Genomic DNA, 25354 nt, shown 5'->3' on the forward strand with positions numbered 1-25354 from the left:
TTTAGGACTTGAATTTGAAGTCAATCGGACATGATTTGATAGGAATCGGACATGCGGAGGTGTTTTTAGAAGTTTTGAGTTTCATGAGTTAATCCATGTTTTTGTCGTCCGATTCGTGATTTTAGATGTTATTTCGGTGATTTGATCGCGCAAGCGAGTTCGTATGATTTTATAGACTTGTGTGGACATTTGGTGTGGAGCCTCGAGGGCTCGGGTGAGTTTTGGACGTGTTCGGATGGATGAGAAGACTTCAGTTTTCTAGTTTTTTTTCTTTGCTAGTGTCTCAGGTATCGTAAACGCGAGAATTTGGTTCACATTTGCGAGAAAGGCTTCGCAATTGCGAAGAAGCTTGGACAAGGCAGGACTCGCATTTGCGAGATTTCCACTCGCTTTTGCGACTAGCCTGCCTTCGCATTTGCGAATATTTAGTCGCATTTGCGACCTTGACAGTGGGGGACTCAACTTTACATTTGCGAAGATTTTGTCTCATTTGCGAACCAGGTGTCGCAAATGCGATATCTGCGGCCTGTGCAACAGTATTTAATGCGGGACTTAGCTTTATTTCCCTCATTTCCCACTTGGTCTTGGATGATTTTTGTCACACCTCCTTTTTCCGCCCCCGCGAGGGCGTAGGGAGTTTTCTCCAATTAAAGGACAGTCGAAACGGGATTTATTTATTTATTTCAGAGTCGCCACTTGGGAGATTTAGGGTGTCCCAAGTCACCAATTTTAATCCCGAATCGAGGAAAAGAATGACTCTGTATTACAGTCCGCGAACCAGAAATCCGGATAAGGAATTCTGTTAACCCGGGAGAAGGTGTTAGGCATTCCCGAGTTCCGTGGTTCTAGCACGGTCGCTCAACTGTCATATTCGGCTTATTTATCTGATTTTTAAACAATTAAGAACTTATATGCAAATTTAACTTTTAAAACCGCTTTTATCATTATTTATTTTATACAAAATTGCAACGTCGTGAAAACGCATCTCGAACCACGCCACAACCAGTGCACACGTGATTTGTTGACGCATTTTGACTTCGTCAAGATCGTGATTTGGGTTACATAAATGTACACCCGTATTTAAGAAAATAACCTTATTAAATATGCGCCAAAATACTACGCGTTATGATACTATTAGGTAGGACTGTGAATTTTACTAAATCGCCCATCTCGGAATCTAGGTATTTTCTTATATATAAAAAAATAAGATTGGAGGACTGCAATTTTTTATTATTTATATTTATTTATTTTTTAGCGAGATCCTCCCTTATTTTATGAATACCCTTTAATGACTACATCTTTATTATTACTAAGTTTGTCTATAATTATGAAGTCAATCTCTACATACTTAAAAATAACATATTAATTACTAATTTAAAACAAATATTAATGGAAAGTAATATTACTAAAATTATAATTACAAACAACATGGAATCGTCAAAAAATAAAAAATAAAAACTAATTATCCCATAGTTGGATTAAAATTCATATTGTTAGTATGACTTAAGCTTATTGAAATTAATTATTTGCAAATACTGAAGATTGAAAAAAAAACTTGATTACTAAACCATATTTCTAGAAATTAAACAATTTAACCTTAACTAACCTTGTTTTAATTCACATCATGTCCTAATACTTGATTCGCAAACTAATTCATGTTTTAACTGAAATTAACTACATGATTCCGATTAACTTAACGTTGACAAAAAAACCTTATGAATAAGGAACTTAGTCAATTTTTGCCAAACTGATTCAATAACGCCATTTTTACGTTATTTCTTCTATTTTGATTATTAAACAGTTTTAATTAGTAATCGGGCTTAAATATATTTCCTAATAATCCGGTTAAGGCGTTATTTAATATATCGCTATAACATGCCTAGTTATGTCAAATGACAGTGATTTACAGAATAATAATACATGAATAATCTAAATGCAATTAATAGAAAAAACTAAATTAAAAATCTAAACTTCCATTCTTCACTTTCAGCTTACAAAAGGCCAAAATTACAGTTGTGTACCTGATATTGGAAGCAAAAGAAAATGAAGATGAGAATCAGCAGCAGTAATAACAGTACAACACAGCAACAGCCCAGCAACAGTAACAACCCAGTAACAGACTGGTGGAGTAGTAATCCCAAAACAAAATAAAAGCTTCAAGCTTTGATGAAACAACAATTAATTCTGATTTCAAACAATGAAAGAAAGCAGCAGATTTTTTTTTAGTTTTTTTTTATTTTTGAAAGTTTAAATATTTTTCGGAATTTTCTCTCTCTTAAATGTTCAGCCCTTTTCTCTCTCTTATTTTCAGATTTGTTTCTCTCTCTTGTTTTTTCTCTTCTGTCTGTCTTCTCGTATCTGTGTATTCTTTTCTTTTTCAAGACTTCCTCTATATAACTCATCCCATAAATCTTTCAATCAATTAAAATCAATACTTTTTCTCTACCAAACCCATTATCTTTCCACTCATCCCCATTACATTAAATAAACATATCACACCACCCCATTATATTTTGTCCCTCATGCCTAACATAAACAAATACAAGATTCTCCCCACTAAATTTTGTCTTGTCCCCCCTTTATATTAAACAATTATATCACAACCCACCCCATTTCATTTTGTCCCCCATGCTTTACATAAAAAATTACAAAATGTACAATTCCTAAACTACCCCTCCGACCTTACTGAAATTACCAAACTACCCCTGAACGTACTGCAAATTACCAAACTACCCCATCAGCTATAACACATCAATTAATCACACTCAACCAAAATATAGCCAATATGACCAATTTTTACCTAAATTCAAACAACAATATGAACACGGATGAACATCATAACAACAATATCACATGAACAAAAATTGAACAACAAAGAACAACTAAAATTTGTTTGAACAATATTTTTAGCAACAACAAACCTATTTTCGGATTCAACAACAACAACAATCAAACAAGTATATTTAGAATTCTAAATTCAATAATATTGAACTTAAGATTAGCTCTAACAACATTACAACAAACAATTTCTATATTAAACTTTAAACAAGATTATGAGACAATTTCAAGAAATAATCATAAATGGTAAACAAGAAAATCAAGCTACACAAATTTCGGATTCAAGATCAAACAAACAAAGTATGAACATGAATGAAATCTATATTAAACAACAAGCATGACGGATTCAAACGATTAAATCAATATATTTCCTTCAACACAACTAAATTCTTTTTTAGACAAATAACAAGATCGACGAAGAAACAATTATGAACTTAAACTTGAACTTAACAATATTAACAATTTCTAAAAATACATAAACACATGAAACAAATTGAAGAAACAATAAATTAAACTTCAATTTGTATCTCACCAACATTAGACTAACAACTTTTACCTAAACAACAAAACAAACATGAAATAAACATGAAAAATCACTAATTAAATTTCCATTTGAAATCTGAAAATTAACTTAACAAAACATATGAACATGAACAAAACAAAAAATCAAATATCTAACCATAGACATGAACAAAACAAACATTTGCCGTTTTTAGATTCGAGAATATCAAAACAAGGTACGGACAAAAAATAAAATTCAAAATCTACCAACCGGATTGAAACGACGAACAACGACCAACCAACGACGACGACATCGACCAAAACTCATCCGTGTACGCGAGGCCGAAGTGAAGAGGACGGAGGTGAGGCGGCAGCGCGGCAGCGTCGGGGGCAGCTGAAGCAACTGCCGCGACGAGGCAGCAGCGGCGACGACCCAGCAGCGGCGACCCAGCAGTGGCGTCCAAGCAGTGATAGCAGCAGCAACGACAACCATGGCAGCAGCAGTCCGTCGAGGAGGACGACGGGGAGAAGAAGCATCGTTTCACAGTAGAGCTGGTCGACGCACCTGTGCGTGCTCATCCATGGCGGAGAAGCAGCAACTCGGAGGAGAAGGGACAGCAGCCGTGCACAGTTGAAGCAAGTTCGAGCAGCAGCAACGACAACTACGACGGAGGAAGCAGCTGGTCGTCTACTGCTATTGCGTTCAACAGTTATGGAAAAAAAATGGAGCAGCAGTTCGGGAAGCCATGGACGACGTAGAGGCAGCAAGAAGAAGCAACAAACATGGCGTTATGGCCATGGCGATGGGTCGACGACGAAGACGCAGCCATGGACGAGCCTTTTGAGCTTGACATGGAGAAGATGGGCTTCTTGGTGGTGTGTGCGCTTGTGTCGAAGGAGACGAAGCTGCTGGAGCTTAAGGGGGAAGCCATGGATAAGCTTTGGAGAAACTTGGAGAAGAAGAAGCAAAAGTGGGGGGGGGGGCGGATGACTTAGGTCTTTTTTTAGGGTTTTTTCTTCTTCTTTTTTTTGTTTTATTTTGTTTGGTAAAAATGAAAAATGATAGGATGTTGGGTTATGGACTGGGTCGACCTAGTTCGAAATGGACTGGGTCGTTTGGGAAGATTGGGCCATTTTTTGGGCCTGAGGCTTGAAATCGAAGAAGAGGCCCAATTCCGACTTTCTTTATATTTTCGCTCTCTTTTCTTCTTTTATTTTTCTAAAACTAAATTATAAAAATACTTAAACTATTATTTAAGAACTAAATTAAGTTATAAAAGCGCATATTAACTCTCAATAACAATTAACGCGCAATTAAGTAATAATTAAGCATAAAATTGTATATTTGGACCTTAAATGCTAAAAATGCAAACGATGCCTATTTTTGTAATTTTTATTTTTTTGTGAAACAAACTTAGTTACTAACAATTGTATAATTAAATCCTACATGCGAAATGCGACATATTTTTGATTTTTTAATAATTTAACAAATAAACATGCATAGACAAACATACAAATAATTATTCAAAATATCATAAAATATCACAAAAATTGCACACCAAGCAAAATTATTTTATTTTTGAATTTTTGGGAGTAATTCTCATATAGGGCAAAAATCACGTGCTTACAATTTTGAGAGCATTTTTTGGAGAGATTCTATCAACATCAAAAGGTAAGTGATCCCTACTGATTCTTTAGTTAAATACTCGAATCATAAGTAGATTTAACATGGAAAATGTTGGGATTTATGGGATTTTTGAGTAAAACCTAGGGTTTCGTTAAAAATGGGATATAACCACGAAAATGATTATGGAATTGGGTAAAAATCATATATTTGAGTTCATGAGTTTATGGGTAATAACTTTCTTCAAAAATTTCTGGAATCCGGGCACATGGGCCCGGGGTGAATTTTATGAATTCTCCAATTGGGGTTGGGTAATCACTTGGGATATGAACTTTTGAACATGTATTGACTATTTTATATAACCTTTGACTAGTTTTGAGTCATTTGGCACCGAATTGAGGGTTCAAAGCATGATTCTCCTCCCTTAACTTGCAATCAGTTTACACGCTTTTTCTTGGATAGGCATATTCCACCCTCCTAGAGGGAAGAGTCGGGGTTTCAGTTTGAGCAGTTCCAGCAGGGTCAGTGACCCATTATGAGGCGAGATTCTCTAAGTTGTCTCGCCATGCACTTATGATACTTCCTATTGAGGTGGAGAGGGTACGGAGGTTTGTTGCGGGGTTGCACTCTGGTATTCAGGCACTATAGCCTGAGAGGTTGAGATGGGGACTTCTTACTAGTTGGTTGTGGAGATATCTCAGAGGATTGAGGGTTATCGTCAGCGGGGCCGAGAGCAGATGTTGCGGGATAAGTGATTTTGTTATTTTAGAGGGTTTAGTGGTGCTCCATCTGGGGGAAGAGGTTAACCTAGCAGGCCCACATATCCAGCATCACCGCCTCCTTAGGGTGCTACAGTTCGACCTTATTTGAGCGTCGTGCCAGAGAGTTCCTACTGCCCACCAGTTATTCAGGGTTCCACTAGTGGGCATTCAGGCCATCAGGGTCAGACTTCAGGTCAGCAGTCCTTCGTATCGAGAGGTTGTTTCGAGTGCGGGGACTTTAGCCACGTGCGGAGGTTCTGCCCCAAAAGCTTCGGTGAAAGGCAGTGCAGCAGGGTTCTCAGCCTATGATTACAGCACCAGTAGCCGCACCAGCCGTCCAGCCGCCCAAAGGCGGAAGGCAGGTGGGTAAGGGTCGTCCTAAAGTTGGAGGCCAGGCATGTGGAGGTCAGCCAGGTGGCGCTCCAGCTAGATTCTATACTTTTTCCGGCCAGACCAGATGTACTGGCCTCAGATGTCATGATCACAAGTATTATTTCTGTCTGCGATAGGGATGCTTAGGTATTATTTGATCCAAAGTCCACTTATTCATATGTGTCATCTTTGTTTGCTCATTTCCTGGATGTTCCTTGTGAGTCCTTGGGTACTCCTGTTTATGTGTCCACTCTGGTGGGCGATTCTATTGTTGTGGATTGGGTCTATCGGTCCTGCATTGTTACATTATGTGGTTATGAGACTAGAACGGATCTTCTGTTACTTGATAGGACCGACTTTGAGGTTATCCTGGGCATGTACTGGTTATCTCCGTGTCATGCCATCCTCGATTGCCATGCCAAGATTGCTACCTTGGCGATGCCAGAGTTGCCTAGATTGGAGGGGAAGGGTTTTTCTGTCAGCACACCTAGTCGGATCATCTCTTTTATAAAGGCTCGATAGATGGTCAAGAAGGGTTATTTGGCTTATCTAGCTTATGTCCGGGACACTATTGTAAAGACTCTGGCAAATGAGTTAGTGCCTGTAGTCCGGAAGTTCTCTTATGTGTTTCCTTCTAATCATCTAGGTATGCCACCAGATCGTGATATCAATTTTTGTATTGACTTGGCTCCAGGTACCCGTCCTATATCTATCTCACTGTACCGCATGGCTTCCGAAAGAGTTGACGGAACAACTTGAGGAGTTGCTAGAAAAGGGGTTCGCCAGACCAAGTGTATCACCTTGGGGTGCACCAGTGTTATTTGTGAAGAAGAAAGATAGAACTATGTGGATGTGCATTGATTACCGCCAATTGAAAAAAGTTACCATTAAGAACAAGTACCCGCTACCTTGGATTGATGATTTGTTTGACCAATTGCAGGGTGTCAGGGTGTTCTCTAAGATCGACTTGAGATCGAGGTACCATCAGTTGAAGATTCGGGATTCAGTTGTTCCAAAGACTGCTTTCCAGACTAGATATGACCATTATGAGTTTCTAGTGATGTCCTTCGGTCTGACTAACACCCCAGCGACGTTTATTGATTTGATTAACAGGGTGTTCAGGCCATATATTGATACGTTCATCATTGTCTTCATTGATGACATTTTGATCTACTCGCGTAGCATGGAGGAACACGAGCAACATTTGGGTGTGGTGCTGCAGGCCTTGCGGGAACAGAAGTTATATGCTAAGTTCTCCAAGTGTGAGTTTTGGCTAGATTCTGTAGCATTCTTGGGACATGTTGTATCAAGCGAGGGTATTAAGGTGGATCGCAAGAAGATTGAGGCAGTTCAGAGTTGGCCTCGTCCTACTACGGCGACTGAGATCAGGAGCTTCTTGGGGTTAGCAGGTTATTATCGCCGGTTTGTGGAGGGCTTCTCAACTATTGCAACACCTTTGACCAAATTGACCTAGAAGGGTGCTTTGTTTCGTTGGTACAATGATTGTGAGGCGGGCTTCCAGAAGCTCAAGACAACTGACTACGGCATCTGTTCTAGTATGTCTTCCCATTCGGGGATGTATACTGTGTATTGCGACGCTTCACGCATCGGTTTAGGTTGTGTGTTGATGTAGGAGGGGCGCGTTATTGCATGTGTTTCACGTCAGCTGTAGATCGATGATAAGAATTACCCTATGCATGATTTAGAGTTAGTCGTGATTGTTCATGCTCTTAAGATCTAGAGGAATTATGTTTATGGGGTGTCCAGTGGGGTTTACACGGATCATCGCAGCTTGCAGCATTTGTTCAAGTAGAGGGATCTCAATTTGAGGCAGCGCAGGTGGCTTGAGTTACTGAAGGATTATGATATTACCATTCTTTATCATCCGGGTAAGGCAAATGTAGTTGCGGATGCCTTGAGCAGGAAGGCGGAGAGTATGGGTAGCTTGGCATTTATTTCAGCAGAGGAGAGGCCATTAGCTTTGGACATTCAGTCCTTGGCTAACAGACTTGTGAGGTTGGATATTTCAGAGCCTAGTCGAGTTCTTGCATGCGTCGTTGCCCAATCTTCACTATTGGATCAGATCAAGGCGACAGTTTGATGATCTGCACTTGTTGGTTCTCAGGGAGACGGTACTACAGGGTGGTGCCAAGGAGGTTACTATCGGTGAGGATGGTATTCTGCGACTCCATGGTCGCCTATGCGTTCCTAATGTCGAAGGCTTGAGGAATTGGATTCTAGAGAAAGCACACAGTTCTCGGTATTCCATTCATCTAGGTGCTACGAATATGTATCCCGACCTGAGGCAACATTATTGGTGGCGGCGGATGAAGAAGGACATACTTGAGTATGTTGCGAGGTGTTTAAATTGCCAGCAGGTTAAGTACGAGCACCAGAGGTCAGGTGGCCTACTCCAACAGATGACTATACCTGAGTGGAAGTGGGAGCGCATTATTATGTACTTCGTAGTTGGGTTGTTGCGGACCTTGCAGAAGTTTGATGAAGTTTGGGTCATTGTCGATAGGTTGGCCAAGTCGGCACACTTCATTCCGGTTATGATTATGTATACTTCAGAGAGGTTGGCCCATATTTATATTCAGGAGATAGTTCGGTCGCATGGTATGTCTGTTTCCATCATATCAAATAGAGGCCCTCAGTTTACTTCGTATTTCTGCAGGGCAGTACATAGTGAGTTAGGGACCCGTGTAGAGCTCAGCACAACCTTTCATCCACAGACCGACGGGCAATCGGAGCGGATAATTCATATTTTTGGAGGATATGCTCAGAGCATATGTGATTGACTTTGGAGGGCAGTTGGATCGATTCTTGCCTTTGGCCGAGTTTTCTTACAATAACAATTACCAGTCCAGCATCGAGATGGCTCCGTTTGAGGCTTTATATGGTTGGTGATGTCGTTCTCCCATCGGATAGTTTGAGCCTAGCGAGACCAAGTTATATGGTACTGATTTGGTTAAGGATGCTTTGGAGAAGGTAAATTTAATTCAAGAGCGACTTCGTACAGCACAGTCCAGACAGAAGAGTTACGCGGATCAGAAGACGCGTGATTTAACATTTATGGTGGGCAAAAAGGTTCTCTTGAAGGTCTCGCCGATGAAGGGGATCATGAGGTTCGAGAAGAATGGCAAGTTGAGCCCAAGATTTAAAGGCACATTTGAAGTATTGAGACGAGTTGGGGAGGTTACTTATGAGCTTGCTTTGCCTCCCAGTCTATCAGGAGTTCATCCGGTTTTCCACGTATCTATGCTCCGGAGCTATCATGCCGACTTGTCACATGTGTTGGACTTCAGCACGGTTCAGCTAGATGAGAGCATGGGTTAAAGGAGGAGTTAGTTGCCATTGTTGATAGGCAGGATAGACAGTTGAGATCCAAGAAGATTTATGCGGTAAAAGTTCAATGGAGAGGCCAACCAGTCGAGGAGGCGACTTGGGAGACCGAGGAGGACATGCGGAATAGATATCCACACTTATTCAGCACTCCAGGTAAGACTCTAGACACGTTCGTGGACGAACGTTTGTTTAAGAGCTGGAGGATGTAACGACCAGCCCGATCGTTTTACTTTCTAGAACCTTGTTCCCCTAAATAAGACTCCCCGTACGTACTTTTACTGTTTTATAACTTGTCGGAATGGTTAGTTCGGGATTTGAAAGAGTTCGGGTTGAAATTGGATCACTTGGTTCCTTAAGTTGGCTTTAAAAGGCTAAGTTTGACTTCGGCCAACATTTTGAGTAAACAACCTCAGAATCGGGATTTGACGGTTCCAATAGGTTCATATGGTGATTTCGGACTTGGGCATATGCTTGGAACGGGTTTTGGATGACCCGGGAGCGTTTCGATGGCTAATAGTGAAAGTTGGCATTTTGGTAAATTTTATAAGTTTGGGTTGCAGTGGATTTTTACATTATAGATGTCCGTATGGGATCCTGGGAATAGCTCTGTATGGTGATTCTAGACTTAGGAGCGCGTCCGGATGTAGATTAGAGGTCTGTACGTCGTTTCGGGGTCATTTGGCGAAAGTTGGAGATTGAAAGGTTTTTGGAAAGTTTGACTGAGGGTGGACTTTTTTATATTGGGTTCGGATTCCGATTCCGGAAGTTGGAGTAGGTCATTAATGTCATTTAGGACTTGTGTGTAAAATTTGAGGTCAATCGGACGTGATTTGATAGGAATCGGACATGCGGATGTGTTTTTAAAAGTTTTGAGTTTCATGAGTTAATCCATGCGTTTTGGCGTCCGATTCATGATTTTAGATATTATTTCGGTGATTCGATCACGCAAGCGAGTTCGTATGATGTTTTTAGATTTGTATGGATATTTGGTGTGGAGCCCTAAGGGCTCGGGTGAGTTTCAGATGTGTTCGGATGGATGAGAAGACTTCAGTTTTCTGGTTTTTCTTTGCTAGTGTCTCAGGTATCGCAAATGCGAGAATTTGGTTCGCATTTGCGAACCTCGCATTTGCGAGAAAGGCTTCGCAATTGCGAAGAAGCCTAGCCAAGGCAGGACTTGTATCTGCAAGATTTTCAGTCGCTTTTGCGACCAGCTTGCCTTCGCATTTGCGAATATTTGGTCGTATTTACGACCTTGACAGTAGGGGACTCAGCTTTACATTTGTGAAGATTTTATCGCATTTGCGACACCTGCTTTTAATGCGAGACTTAACTTTATTTCCCTCATTTCCCACTTGGTCTTGGACGATTTTGAGAGCATTTTTTAGAGAGGTTCCATCAACATCAAGAGTTAAGTGATCCCTATTGATTCTTTAGCTAAATACGCGAATCATAAGTAGATTTAACATGGAAAATGTTGGGATTTATGGGATTTTTGAGTAAAACCTATGGTTTTGTTAAAAATGGAATTTAACCACAAAAATGACTATGGAATGGGGTAAAAATCATATACTTGAGTTTATGAGGTTATGGGTAACAACTTTCTTCGAAAATTTTCGTAATCTGGGCACGTGGACCCGGGGGTAAATTTTAGGAATTCTCCGATTGGGGTTGGGTAATCACTTTAGTAGTTAGGATATGAACTTTTGAACATGTACTGACTATTTTATATAGCATTTGACTAGTTTCGAGTTGTTTGACATCGAATTGAAGGTTCAAAGCACAATTTTGGACCGGGAAGTAAACTTGAGACGAGGTATGTCTCTTTTCTAACCTTGTAAGAGGGAATTAACCTCATAGGTAAATTAATTTAGTATGTGCTTCTATTTGTGGGGGCTACGTACGTACGAGGTGATGAGAGTCCGTATATAGCTACTAATTATGTTTATGTCCGAGTAATTTAAGACCCAAATCATGTGATACTTGCGATATTTGCACCCTACTTGCTAATTTAAATGCTTAAATCATATCGAAACATTATAAAGGGAGTGTAAAGGGTCAAATTTCATTTACTTGAGTTTTGGAAGGGTTACTTGATCGTTAATGAGAATTGATGTTTTCTTGAATATTAGCCTCTTAATAGTCTTTGAATCGGTTGTTTATAAAGCATTTTCCCTTCTTGTGGAACGGGCCGAACGCCTCAGTAATAGAATAAATGCATCTATGGTTCGTATTGTTCGACACTCAACAATGCATAATATATATTTGTATATTGGATCGGGTCGTACGACCTCGACATAATTCGTGCGTAGTAAATCTTGAAGCCTAATTATAATCGATATTTTTTCATTGGCTTGAGAGATTAATTTGTTAAATGCTAGAAATTAATTGAGATTTACTATTAGTGAAAGAATGGACTATTTATTTCATGTTATTGAGTTTTCAGTGGTATTTGTATAGCCCATGCTTAATTATAATTTCGGTATTTTTATTGTTAGCACATAGTAAGTGTCGAAGTCAACCCCTCATCACTACTTTTTCGAGGTTAGAGTAGATACTTACTAGGTACATGTTATTTATGTACTCACGCTACACTTTTACACTAATCGTGCAGGATCTGAGGCAACTGCATCTGGATATTAGTCCGGCGCACATCCTTGATGACTACGAGACTTAACAGTGAGCTATTTTCCGAGCCCGTTCTACAGCAGCCGAAGTCTTTCTTTTGCTTTTATTTTCTATCTATTTCACTTCAGACGGTAGTGTAGTATTCTTTTGTATATTCTACTAGTAGCTCATACACTTGTGACACCAGGTCTTGGAGATTTATGCTAGTAGACACATGGAGGTTTTGGGTTATTTTACTTATCTCTATTGCTCTTAAAAATTAGTATCTCTCACCTTGTTTAATTTTTACTTCATATTTATGCACTAATTTAAAAACAACTATTTTATAAATATTAAAATTCAACAATCATGTGGTTAATTCACTGTTGGCTTGCGTAGCGATAGCGTTAGGCGCCATCACGACCTATAGGAGAAATTAGGTCGTGACAGTCTCCATCTCCATTTGCTCCACCTACAAAGGAGATAGATAAAGTTGCCTTCAAGGGTTGGTTTTTTAGAAGTGGGTATGGTCCATGAAAAACTCAAGCATAAAGCATTTTGAAAAGAAACAAGTTTATACAAATGAAGAAGCCAAAGTTCAATAGCAAATCCAAATCATTAAACCAGACTTCTAAATTTATGCATTCAGCCACAACCACTAAAAGCAACTGAAGAAAGACGAAAAAACTGAATAAATAAGTCTAAGCATATTCTGGAAACAAGGAGAAAAATCACCAAAATAAATATAGATCTGCCAATTTCTATATTGCGCTGACAATGTTCAACAAAAAATCAAAGGAAAAGCACCTAGAACACCCCAGTTTCTGTATTACGCTGACAGTTACTTTCCAAGCAGCAATATTCATCACGTAGCAGCAAATTCATTAATTCTTTCATATCAATTATTCTCCAAGAATATCCAGATATAATTATTTACCAACATCTCGTCCAATTAACCCCACCCTCATAGTACAGAAAACCTCAAAGAGTGTACACTTGACAAACCCAGTTTCCAAATCAGAAATCAAATTATTTTAAAGGAAGCCCAAGTGGAAATGAAATAAGGCCACATGGAGCACTAATAGTTTTTTAACAAAAAAAAAAAAACCTCACATGGCATCTCATAATTATTAACAAGCAAGATAAGAGGAAGAGCACGAAACTCAAGAACGCAACACTCGATCTGCTGCACCACTTTATTAAAAAATTATACAACAACGAGATCCCGCAAAGCAATAGAAAAAGGATATTCATCATAGTAATAAAGTAGAAAAGTCAACCACAGAATTACAATGCGACAAAGGGCCAAAAGCAGAATAAAAAATGAGTAGACTAATCAAACTTCAACAGCTTACTAACTTCCCTCTAAGAAAAATAGTGAGTTGAGAGAAAGCAGTGGTAGAAGAAGGAGAGTACAATCAACACAAGAAAGTACAATCAACACAAGAAAGTGAATATGGCAGTCAATCAGTTGACGCATTTGCATCAGTTATGGGACTTGAGCATCCGGATCGCCTAAGATTGTATGGACATGGGGTTACCAAGACTGCCTTAAAAAGAAAAGTGGGAGATTTTGGACCCTTTTTAAGTTCTACTGATGAGATGATGCAGCAAAAATGGAGGACAGGATACAGCAAAAGTTCAACGCACAAAAAGATGCTATGGAACTAAAAGTTGCAGTTAACGTCATTTCACAACTTAAGCGTCTGAATCCAGGATTACGGGTTGATCCTAACATGCTAGTTAGTAAGTTGAAATGGAAAGCGTACAATCAACACAAAAATATGAATATGGCAGTCAATCAGTTGGCGCATTTTGCATCAGTTATGGGATCTGAGCATCCAAGTCGCCTACGTTAACTGCAACTTCTAGTTCCATAGCATCTTTTTGTGTGTTGAACTTTTCCTATATTCTTTGATACATCCTTTATTCCATTTCCTCCATTTTTGCTGCATTATCTCATCAATAGAACTTAAAAAGGGTCCAAAATCTCCCACTTTTCTTTTTAAGGCAGTCTTAGTAACCCCACGTCCATACAATCTTAGGTGACCTGGATGCTCAGGTCCCACAACTGATGCAAATGCGTCAACTAATTGACTGTCATATTCACTTTCTTGTGTTGATTGTACTATTTCCATTTCAGCTTACTAACTAGCATGTTAGGATCAACCCGTAATCCTGAATTCAGACGCTTAAGTTGTGAAATGACGTTAACTGCAACTTCTAGTTCCATAGCATTTTTTTGTGTTGAACTTTTCATGCATTCTTTGCTGCATCATTTCTTCCATTTTTTCCATTTTTGCTGCATCATCTCATCAGTAGAACTTAAAAAGGGTCCAAAATCTCCCATTTTTCTTTTTAAGACAGTCTTGGTAACCCCACGTCCATACAATCTTAGGCGACCTGGATGCTCAGGTCCCATAACTGATGCAAATGCGTCAACTGATTGACTGCCATATTCACTTTCTTGCGTTGATTGTACTCTTTCCATTTCAGCCTACAGGATCAAATTGAGTCAATAATTAAGAACAGTTAAATGATATCAACAAACTTTAAATTAGAAACTTCGTACAATTTTATTAAGTGTATCCGCATACGAGGCCTTAAATACTCGATCAAGTTTTCTTTTTCTTGTAGCCACAAAGATGTCCTTACTTGATAGAGCTTCGGAAGTTTACTTTTTTTTTTTTTTTCTGGTTACATAAAAAGTTGTATAAAAATTATTTTAGATTGAAGTTAGCAAGTTCATATTTAAAAGATCAATGACAGAAAAATATCAAACCTCGCGGATTAGAGCAAAACTTGTTATGCCAGCAGTGTGTGGATATCTCAACTTTCTGTGATTCTTCATATTGGTTTTTGGTTTTGGACAATTTCTGCAAACAAATGAGTCGATGAAATTTTAGCGAATGGACCAAGTCAATAAGCTGGCAGTTAACCAAATTAAGATTATGATGCTAGAGTTACTTTCTTTGTAGTATAGACATCAATATTAGCATTCTATCTTATTCAAATATACGTTTTATACAATTAGTTGCACTTATAACTTAAAAGTACTTGGATTGGTGTAGCAGACTGGTGATAAATTTTAACTGTTGTCTATGCTCTTCAGAGCTCTTTCTGTTCAAAGAGGGTGAGGAGCTCCCTATTTTTCTGTTTTTCTTCATCTTTCTTGGGGAAGGGGATGGGTTGTATCTATGAAGCATACTTTAATTTGATACCCAAGACACCTTCTGCCATAAAGTTACACAAAACATGCTTATACGCAAGCTTTTCTAACTCAAGTTCATATGTACTACCACAATGACTTCTTACTATGTCTAGTACATTCTAATAAGTATGCTAGCATCACTAATTAAAAGAGCTCTTGATTCTTCCTACTTCTAACTCAAGGCAACTATGACTTTCTCACAGTTATCATCTCAAGGTGAAAAACATGAGGACATTGAATTTGAGCTTTATGAAACTAATCAGCAACCAATGTTAACAGGGATCACAGTGAAACTATATCCCCCCCTAACAAAATATCCATTCTAAGAGACAATGCAAAGCCCTGATGGACTATATGTCTCATGAAACATGTGAGAGTATGATAATCCCCGACAAAGATTAATATTTTACCTCTGAAAGCTGATAAAATGAATAGGCAAGGATTGCCAATCTACATAACTACGCCTATAGCAGGTTCTTTGAATTTATTCGTTCAATAGAATCAAGTGATCAAGACAGGACAAAATGCAGGAGATTTCTTCTTCCCAGACAAGTACAAATCTAAAATGACGTGAATCAGACAAATCCCACATCGTACTACACTTTGTTGATACACTATAAATTCAGCGAAAACACAGGAGACACAGATAACAGAAAGAAGAAGGCCACACAATTAACAAAATGTACCAGCAGATCCAGTCGAGGTCAAAGAGTATTTGGATTTCATATAAACTGTGAGAAAATTGCATCATTTCAAAAAAGAGTGGGAGTAGAAAAAGAGGCCACCTCTAATTTCAATCATTGTCCCGGTATCTAGATTAGAATCCCCATTGACACTAAAACTTAATAAATAATACTCGTTACCTTTTAAGAATATCCCTCACAAACAGTTATAATATAAGTTACTGATCCCCACCTGTTATAAAAATGATGACTTTTATGAAATGATGTTTCACATTTTTGGGGATAAACTCCAAATTCAAGGCGAAAAGAATAAGAAATAGACCTATGATGACCTGTGAAAGCAGTTCACTTGCGCAGAACTTTTGAAGATAAGAACATACCTTTAGGGATTTGAACAAGACAAAGAAGGGGGATCAGGGCAAAAGGGATTTGAACAAACAACAATCCAATAGCCCAGATATAAAGGATGGGGAACACTCCTCCACCATACTTTTCCTGAAGTTATTGACCTGCATTTTCTAGGCCAATGCTATTGGATATTTCACTACAGTAAAATGACTTTGCGAACACCGTTGTGACAAACAGATTGACAATGAATGAAATTGTAAATTGAAAAGCTTTTATGTAGCGCTGGCACTTTAAGTGTAGCATTGTTAACTAACATTCAGCAGCACTCATATAGAAATAAACATGAGGAATACTTTATTATTGCAAAGTCAAATAGATTTTCCCTAATAAGATGATTTATAATTAAATGAAAATCAGACATTTTCTGCGAATCATCGAAAGATATTCAGTTTTACCTTGTAGGAATCAGAGTTCCAATATTTATAAGTTCCCTAAATTGAGACTCCGGAACATCAATCGGCCTTTTCTCCATTCGAAGCTCGTCATTTTCATAGGCTTCAAAATATTCTTTCATTAACTTATTCTTATACTTTCTCCAAGCATTCTGAATTGATTTAAAACCCCATACTTCTGCGACTTCAGGAATGTCATATTTTTCCTACAAATTGGGTGCAGTTAGGTTAGTGTAAAAAATATGAAATATCATCCACGCCTATTGAATATTGCCTACTTCAAACCTTGACATATTTCCACATATCTTCTTTTGTTTCAAGTTTCCTCCAATTAAACACATTAAGAGGACAAAATGTTGCATTCCTTGCCAATGTGCCGAGGAAGCTACCCAACTCTTTTACAACTTCGTCAGTATGACCTATGGGTTGATTCGTCTCATTTAACACAACTTGTTTACGTTCTTTCCTTCCATGCACGCCTGACATCTGAGTTTTGCCTCTTTTTCTTTTTTTTTCGGAAGAAGGACCTGCAATAATATAAAGCAAGGATAATCACCAAAAGTCACAATTGTTAGTTGATTTGACGATTGAAATCTTTATATTCTTGCCTTGTTCCTCGAGTTGTTCATTTGTTTCATGATTGATAGAATCCTCAAATTGTTCCTGTATCGTTTGTGAAGTACGAGTGGTAGAATCCAATGGCAGTTGCTGCAGATTTTCACACACTGCTTGTGATGCAAGAGAGGTAGAGTGTGGTGGCAGTTGTTGTACTTCCTCGTGTATTGTTTGTGTTGAAGGAGAAGTAGAACGCATAGGCAGTTGCAACAACTGTTCTTGCACTTGAGCTCCTAATTGTGGAAGCTGTTTGCCAACTAGATTTAGCTGATGCTTGTCATATGACCCTGAACCTTGAACAATTCTTTTTGTTTTCAATGACGAAACCTTTTGGTTTCGCAAAGATGTAAGTGAGCAATGCAGTTTTTAACTTTTTTATTTTTTACTTGAGTGCTCTTCCTGATTCATGACTATTTAAATTCCTGTCAAGTTTAAAAAATGCGTAAAAGACAGGTTAGTAAAGCTTTAACAGGAAGACCAAATATATATATATATACATTAACAGAACTATACTAAATAGAAAGTAAATTTCCAGAAAGTAAATGCTTGCTATACCAAACAAGGAGATTGCTTCCTGGTGTTTACAAGGTGACTACACGAAGAGGCCTTCAATGTCAATGGTGGTCAAGGCAATGGAAGGTGTTTTGGATGTTAAAAAGAATCTGGACTATAGCTTCCTTAAGCGACAAACAGTGAGTCAATTACTGGAGAAGTAAAGAATCTGGACTAATTTCTAGTTTTTCTCCTCCAATGTTCAGAGAAGTAAAAATTGTTTTTTTTTCCAAATTGTACAGAGTATTCACTCCAAATGACTCACCACTCTATAATGCTTTGCACACTTCTATGAAAAAAGTTTTAAATTACAAGTTCTGCTACTTTAATACAGCAAGAATTTCATATTTTCCAGGCCTCTACCTAACTATCAAAAGGATTCAAAAATCACTACAAATTCTGCTACTTCATTTCACCAAGAATTTCATTTGTTCAAGGCTGCTGCCTAACATATCAAATGGCAAACTAAATCATTAGCAGGTTTTTGATATGCAAACTAAAAGAAAGACATAATGTATTAACAGAGAGTAAAAGAACGACAAGAATTTAACATGACAAATGTTATAAAACTTATTCTATAGTTTTACTGGTTAGGAGAAAGCATTATCAATACCTCAATTCTCTACCAATTCAAGCCTCGACTGGTTGTAATCAACAATTACTTAGTAAGATGTATATTAACCTCATCAACAACTGCAAAAATATCACAAGATCTCAAATCCTGCAAAATTGAAGCATGTCAGTGCATGTCAGTAAAATGCTAAAGGAAAAACAAATAAAATATTATTAAAAAGATATAAACAAGAGTAATTATAAAATATTCATAAAAACATATTACAACTCACTCAAAACAAAATATATTTAAAAGAATTTCAGAAGTTTTTCTTTAATCATCCGATTCCATCCAGTCCCAATAAGTATCATCAAACTCATCCTCCTCTTCCGATGTTTCTATAATTGTATCATGTGAATGTTGTGCATTAGATGGAATATCAACAACATCAACGGGTACATCATCTCTTGACCATCCAACGTCAACATCAACTAATCCACTTAAGGAACCAATGTCATCATTAGGCTCCCTCCAAAATGCGTCTTCAATATTGGGGCAATTCTCTTTCTCTAAATCATAACAAATCAACAGGGACTCCATTCCTTGCATAATAAAAATCTTTCTCAACTGGATTCTCCACATAAAAAACTTGATAAACTTGTGATGCCAATACAAAAGGATCATCTATACTACATAATTTCTTAAAGTACACACGTGTTAACTCATATTCATCTATTTCATTACGAAACCAATCACATCTAAATAGTTAAATGCTAAAACAACCACAATAATCAATCTCAATGATATTCTGAATAGCTCCATAATAGATAACCTCACCATCGATGAAATGTTGGTCCCTACAGCTACCAAAGCTATCGGTTGTTGCCGATAAAGTCACTCCACTATTCTGAGTCTTGCATCGGGAATCTCGCTCGATGGTATGAAATCGGTATCTATTAATGAAATATGCAGCATATCTTTTGGCGATCGTATTAGGCTGTTTAGCTAGCCATCTTAAATAATCGGGCACTTCAATATTTTTAATTTTCACTGCAAACCAATTGTTGAACTCCCGATTATGATGCCTTGCCTTTTCCACTTGTTCATCTCCAGTATTGAACAGAGCATACCGATGTGCTTCAAAACATAATTGTAGGTACATGAGAAAAGTATTCTTTTTCTTCTTGCTTCCAATTGGATGGCCTATCATAGGAAATATAGGTGACAAATTTTGAAGGCACTCATCCTCCGTAGTTGGGTATGTACTGAATCTTGTCTTCACTCCATCATGGAGGTATCGTGAACAAAAACGCAAGCACTTTTTAGACAAAAACCCCTCTGCTATTGATGCTTCTGGACAAGATCAATTACGAACAAATGCTTTGTACTTACATAAGTTCCTCTCAATGGAATACATCCAACGAAGATGAGCCGGACCTCCAAGCTTAATTTCGTTCACCAAATGAATAGCCAAATGTGGCACTATGTCGAAAAATATTGCATGAAAAATCTTTTCAAGCCCACATGTTATTTCAACAATTTCATACTGCATTTTTTCAAGATCACTTCACCTTATGACCTTACTACATATGGCTCTAAAGAAATTGCCCAACCTAATCAAGGCCAATGAGACATTCTTGGGCAAAACCTTTCTAACAAAAACCTGGAGCAAGTAATGCATTATAAAATGAGCATCGTTACTCTTTACCCTAATATTTTCATCTCCTTAACGTGTACGCGGTTTGAAATATTCGAAGCACACCCTTTTGGTAATTTGGCATTTTTTATAACGGTACAAAATAAACTTTTCTCATTTTCCTTCATGTGGAAACAAGATTTAGCCAAACTTACACTTCCATCATCATCTTCTCTTGGTTGTAACACCTTTCGTATCCCCATTCCTTGTAAGTCATAGCGAGAATTTATATGATCCTTTGACTTTTTATCTATTTCCAATAAAGTCCCAAATAAACTGTCACATATGTTTTTCTCAATGTGCATCACATCAAGATTGTGCCTCAACTTATTATGCGCCCAATATGACAATTCAAAAAACAATAGATCTTTTTTCCCGTGACCCTTGTTACCTCGAGGTCTTTTTTTGCCCTTACCAAAGATATTGTTGAATTCAAGCAGCTCTTCAAATACTTCTGCACCCGTCAAAGGAGTAGGTGCAGGTTTATGCTCCTCACTACCATCAAATGACTTTATCTTTCCGCGATGGATGATCAAGAGGCAAAAATATTCGATGACCCAAGTAACACATCTTATGACTGTTGAGAGTATGTGTCATAATTACAAGTGGGGCGTGCCAATATCCCCTTTATGCTACATCCTAAAAGCATTGCTAATGCTGGAAAATCACCAACTGTCCATAATAAGACTGCACACATTCAGAATGTTTGGTTTGTTTCAGCATCATATGTTTCTATTTCAGTTTCCTATAGTTCCTTCAATTCTGCCATAAGTGGTTGTAAGTACATATCTATATCATTTCCCGGAGATGATGGACTTTGATCATTGACAACATGATATATTCTGGCTTCATGCAAATCCATGGTGATAAATTATAGTTCATTAACATAATAGGCCGCGTGTTATGAGAAATGCTCAAGGTTCGGAATAGGTTGAAACCATCACTTGAAAGACCCAACCTAACATTACGTGGGTCTCTAGAGAAGTCTAGGTGTAGAGAATCAAAATCCTTCCAAGCTTCTCTATCAGCAAGATGCCTCATATTCCCATTACTGGGTCATTCATTAGCATACCATCTCATTGCAACGGCTGTTTCGAGACACATGAAAATCCTCTGAAGCCTAGGTTTTAAGGGAAATTACATTAAAACCTTTGCAGGGATTTTAAAGCTTTTATTAGTCAAGGCATTACCAACACTTTTCCATCTGGAAAACCTACAAACGGAGCAATTATCGGCCTTTATATTGTCATTCAAAAATAGCATGCAATCATTAGGGTATGCATGAAGTTTTTCATAATGAAGACCTAAATCTTTTATCATGTTTCTAGCCTTGTTGAAAGACTCTGGCAGTTGGGCAAAGGGAAATGAGTCTTTTGACAACTCCAACATGTCTGAATAGGCCACATTACTCTATCCATGCAACGATTTCAACAAGTACAACCGGATGGTGAAACTCAATTTAGTGAAGTTTTCACACCCCGGATACAATTCTTGTTTTCCTTCCTCTAATAATTTAAAAAATCTCTTAGCATCTTCAAATAAAGCTTCTCCCATCCCTTCTTCCTGCTCTGGCTCACCTTTTACATTTCTAAATGTATCATGAAGTAATCCATCAATATCAATACGCATGTTATAACCTTCAACCTCATTGCGTTGATGAGGTGTATTTCTACAGGAAAATCCTTCCCCATGGAAAACCCATTTGGTGTAACCATCAACAAAGACATTAACAACTAAGTGATCCTCCACCACATTTCTATAATGCCAATAGCGATTAATACATTTTTTGGAAGAGCATAATATTTCATTTCCTTGGGAAGCTCGTTCAAATGCCTTATCAAGAAAATCATTCACTCCACGGATATACTCATCCGTCCATCTTAGGCGAATCATCCTACTTTTATATGCACAATCCATTAAAATCCTATACGACAAAAGTAAATCACCAAAATTAACCAAAATAAACCAAGGTTCATATTAATTTAACATTCAACAAAGGATCAACTTTAATTATAAAGGTTTAGTACAACTAATGCCCTAGGCATAGTACTTCCAGGAGTCAACAAACAAAATTAACTCATCAAAAGTCCAAAATGAATAGAGAGCTTCAGTGTTTCTTTCTGAATTAAACTTCATTCTCTCTCCTCTCTGAAAGCTGAAAAACTAATATTTTGCTTTGTCACGTACTTTATGTCTTTGTTAGTCACTTAGAACATCCTGTTATCTGATACTTTAGTTCATCATTTGTATTTGATCAGATGCTTACATGTTTATTGTTTCCAGAATCTATCCCTTAGAATCATGCTTACATCTGATACTTCAGTTCATACCTATTGGTCATACCTAAGGGTTGTGTTTTTCTTTTTCTTCTAAAAGAAGAATTAGTATTAGAATTGGATCACAAAAATTTTAAGATTTCCATCCGCAGATTGAAAATGACTGCCACTGTGGGATAAATCATTGTGCTTACTATGTTCGACTCAAATGGTATTATTAAGTCTTTTATATCCAGATATGATATGCATCTAACAGAAGTATGCTTCAGCTCCTTTTGTTTACACATAAATGCCCCTGTGTTCCTCCCCCACAAATGATAAAAGAGAAAATCAGAATAAGCCGTGAACGATTTTTTAATTATCTATTAGTATCGATACCACCCGAGAAAGGTTCTGCTGTTCAACAATTCTACTACTATTTAGTTTCGAGAAAACTAGACTTGGGAAAAAGCAATTTACTTAATTTTGCCATAGAATTCTATAGTTCAATGATTTCTACAGTTCTACAAGCTACAGCTCAACAATAGCAGACATGGAAGGAAATAATTCTACAGTTCTACAAACTACAACTCAATTGGCAAACTGCTCTTTATTCGGATCGAAATCCAAGATTTATTACTAAAAATAATTGTTGCCTATAGCCACAGAACCTCAAAGGGCTCTATTTTATATCCAAATTTACAGCTTCTAATAAACACTCACAAATAGACCTCTCTTTGAATTCTACTGTTTCGATTTATTTGCTCCCCAATTTCATCCCAACAAATCAAATCAGCAATGGCCAAGATTAAACTACAATCGGATAGCAGACTGAAGAAAATAATTCTGCCATAGCTATAAAAACAAACTTAGACCCAAACTTAATAGCTCATGCAACAGGAAATTTAACGTAACTTTCCAAAGAAATTTAGTTCAGAGAAGAACTCACAATATTTACCAAAAGAAATTTTGACCCACGTTAGCCATACCCAAATGAAACTTAAACCCAAATAATTTGGGTTCAAAACGTCAACAAAAAGCCAGAAATCATATACACTGCTCACACCATAAAGCTTAAAGAAAAAAAGAACGATTAAAGAAGAAAATACCCAAATTAGAAAAGAAAATTACCTGAAGTTGATTTCGCACATATTGCCTTTTGGGTCGAAATTTCTCGCGATTGAAATATTTTTCTCACCTGTAATCCCTGCCTTTAAATTATTCCTCTGTTCTTCATCTCCTTCGAGTAAAACAAATGGATTTTGGGGATTTGGGACTTTGGGTTAGCAATCCATTTTGGTACTTGGGAATTTAGGGTTAGCCAATGAAAAGAGATTTGGATGTGTCGACACTGTGAGTTTTGTGGGAGGGGGGAGATAGATGGATTCTTTACTTATTACTAGTGGGAATGGCCCGTGCTGAGCCCGGGCCCAAACTTGATTAAAGTAGTATCTTATATTAATTTATAAAGAAAATAAATTACTTTCTACATAGAACAACTTGCATTCTAATCAATTATGTATTGAGATATTTGAGTTGATTTGTTAAACATTATGGTCTCTGGGACTAAGTGTGTAGTAATCCCTTTGAATTATCCTTTGGATGGCGATAAATTTCTTTCGATTCAGTGAAGAAAACAAATTCAAGCCAAAAAAGGAGGTCATATTACTGTCAGTCTTTCAACCCACTATTTACATCAGTTACAACACCAATATATTTTACCGGCTAACAAAAATATAAATGTACATTCTAGTAAGTTACACAAAGTGAACTGTGTTGTCCATGTTTTCTGCAATATTGCAAACAAAACGACGTCAGCAACGGCAAGTGACAACATTTTCAAGCCAAGATATGTTAAAAGTAAAGACAAAATTATTGAGAAGGAAAGGATGGGTCAATTTGCCTTCGAAATTTCAACAAATATTTATCAACAATCCTATAAAAACGTTCAAATAAAGTCAATCCAATTCTAGAATCATTATTGCATAAAACTTGGACATTGACAGTAAATTGTCCATTCAAATTATTTATATTCCTTTAACAATGGCTTCTACTTTTCATGGATTTTCCTCTCGTAGAGGAGCATAAGAATCATTTAGTTTTTCCAAGCATATCATCCGACAGTTAATTGCACCAAAGATAACAAAGTGGCAAATTTACATTCAAAAACTACTACATAAATTTTGGCTCCACAAGTAAGATAAGCTCCAAATAACTATGAAAGAATATTTGAAAGTGCAAAGCTCCGTACAAGGTAAAGTATTTTGTTCGGTTAGCTTCTAGAAAGCTTGCTTTTCGCAAAGAAATATTCAGAGAAGGGGTTTAAATTGTTATAAATATTTACATTAATAATAAATAGCTTCTAAAGTATTCCCGCTTCTAACTAGTAGTAATATTTACATTAATAATAATAATAATTAATAATAATAATAATAATTGTTATAAATATATGATATTATGGATGTTCATTTAGTATTCTGTTATAAATAAGCTTCCTGAAAAAGCTTATCCACATGGGACTCCGCCGTAAATATGTTTATATATTTAATACTCTATTGGAAATAAGTCTCCTCAAGAATCTTATCACTTCAGTACCCGGTTATAAATAAACATTATCCTCGATAGAAGATTATCCATACCGGATATAATAAGCTTATCCTTTCGATACTCTGTTATGGATAAACATTCAGTACTCCGTTATGGATAAATATTACTCTCAGTAGAAGATTATCCATATCTGGTATAGTAGCAGCTTACACAGTAGCTTGCAGTAGCAGCTTACACAGTAGCTTGGAGTAGCAGCTTACACATCAGCTTCCTTTCTTCTATAAATAGAGGAGATTTCAGTTCATTATGTACATCAGTTTGAATTCGAATAATATATCACTTTCTCTATATACTTGTCTTTACTTTACAGTCTTTATTTTATAATACGTTATCA

At 37.3% G+C, this 25354-nt stretch overlaps 1 protein-coding gene across 4 annotated transcripts; it reads right to left on the minus strand.

The window, feature by feature from the left end:
- Window positions 1-1883: 1883 nt before the first annotated feature.
- LOC104226924 (uncharacterized) lies at window positions 1884-23789 on the minus strand. Of its 4 annotated transcripts, none has more exons than XM_070155897.1 (7): window positions 23545-23787; window positions 18523-18630; window positions 17351-17779; window positions 17028-17269; window positions 16746-16948; window positions 14831-14924; window positions 1884-2021 (listed from the first exon to the last, which is right to left on the minus strand). In XM_070155897.1, the coding sequence occupies exons 3-7, from the start codon at window positions 17553-17555 to the stop codon at window positions 1992-1994; spliced, it is 774 nt and encodes a 257-aa protein (XP_070011998.1). In that variant the 5' UTR covers window positions 17556-17779; window positions 18523-18630; window positions 23545-23787; the 3' UTR covers window positions 1884-1991. The 4 variants fall into 4 exon arrangements, with proteins under 4 accessions (XP_070011998.1, XP_009777330.1, XP_009777328.1 ...); XM_009779028.2 differs by lacking the exon at window positions 1884-2021 and adding an exon at window positions 12205-12520; XM_009779026.2 differs by lacking the exon at window positions 1884-2021 and adding an exon at window positions 13208-14545 and having other exon boundaries at window positions 23545-23789.
- Window positions 23790-25354: the final 1565 nt, after the last annotated feature.

This window comes from Nicotiana sylvestris, chromosome 9 (genome assembly GCF_000393655.2).
Source record: "Nicotiana sylvestris chromosome 9, ASM39365v2, whole genome shotgun sequence".
Taxonomy (NCBI): Eukaryota; Viridiplantae; Streptophyta; class Magnoliopsida; order Solanales; family Solanaceae; genus Nicotiana; species Nicotiana sylvestris.

Bases quoted from the DNA above. Each gene is read 5' to 3' on its own strand.
- LOC104226924 (XM_009779026.2), bottom strand. From the start codon at position 17,555: ATGCGTTCTACTTCTCCTTCAACACAAACAATACACGAGGAAGTACAA. The intron at 16,949-17,027 runs GTTTGAAGTAGG...CCCAATTTGTAG, and splicing joins ATATGTGGAAATATGTCAAG to GAAAAATATGACATTCCTGA. The intron at 14,546-14,830 runs GTTTGATATTTT...TTGATCCTGTAG, and splicing joins GTTTTGCTCTAATCCGCGAG to GCTGAAATGGAAAGAGTACA.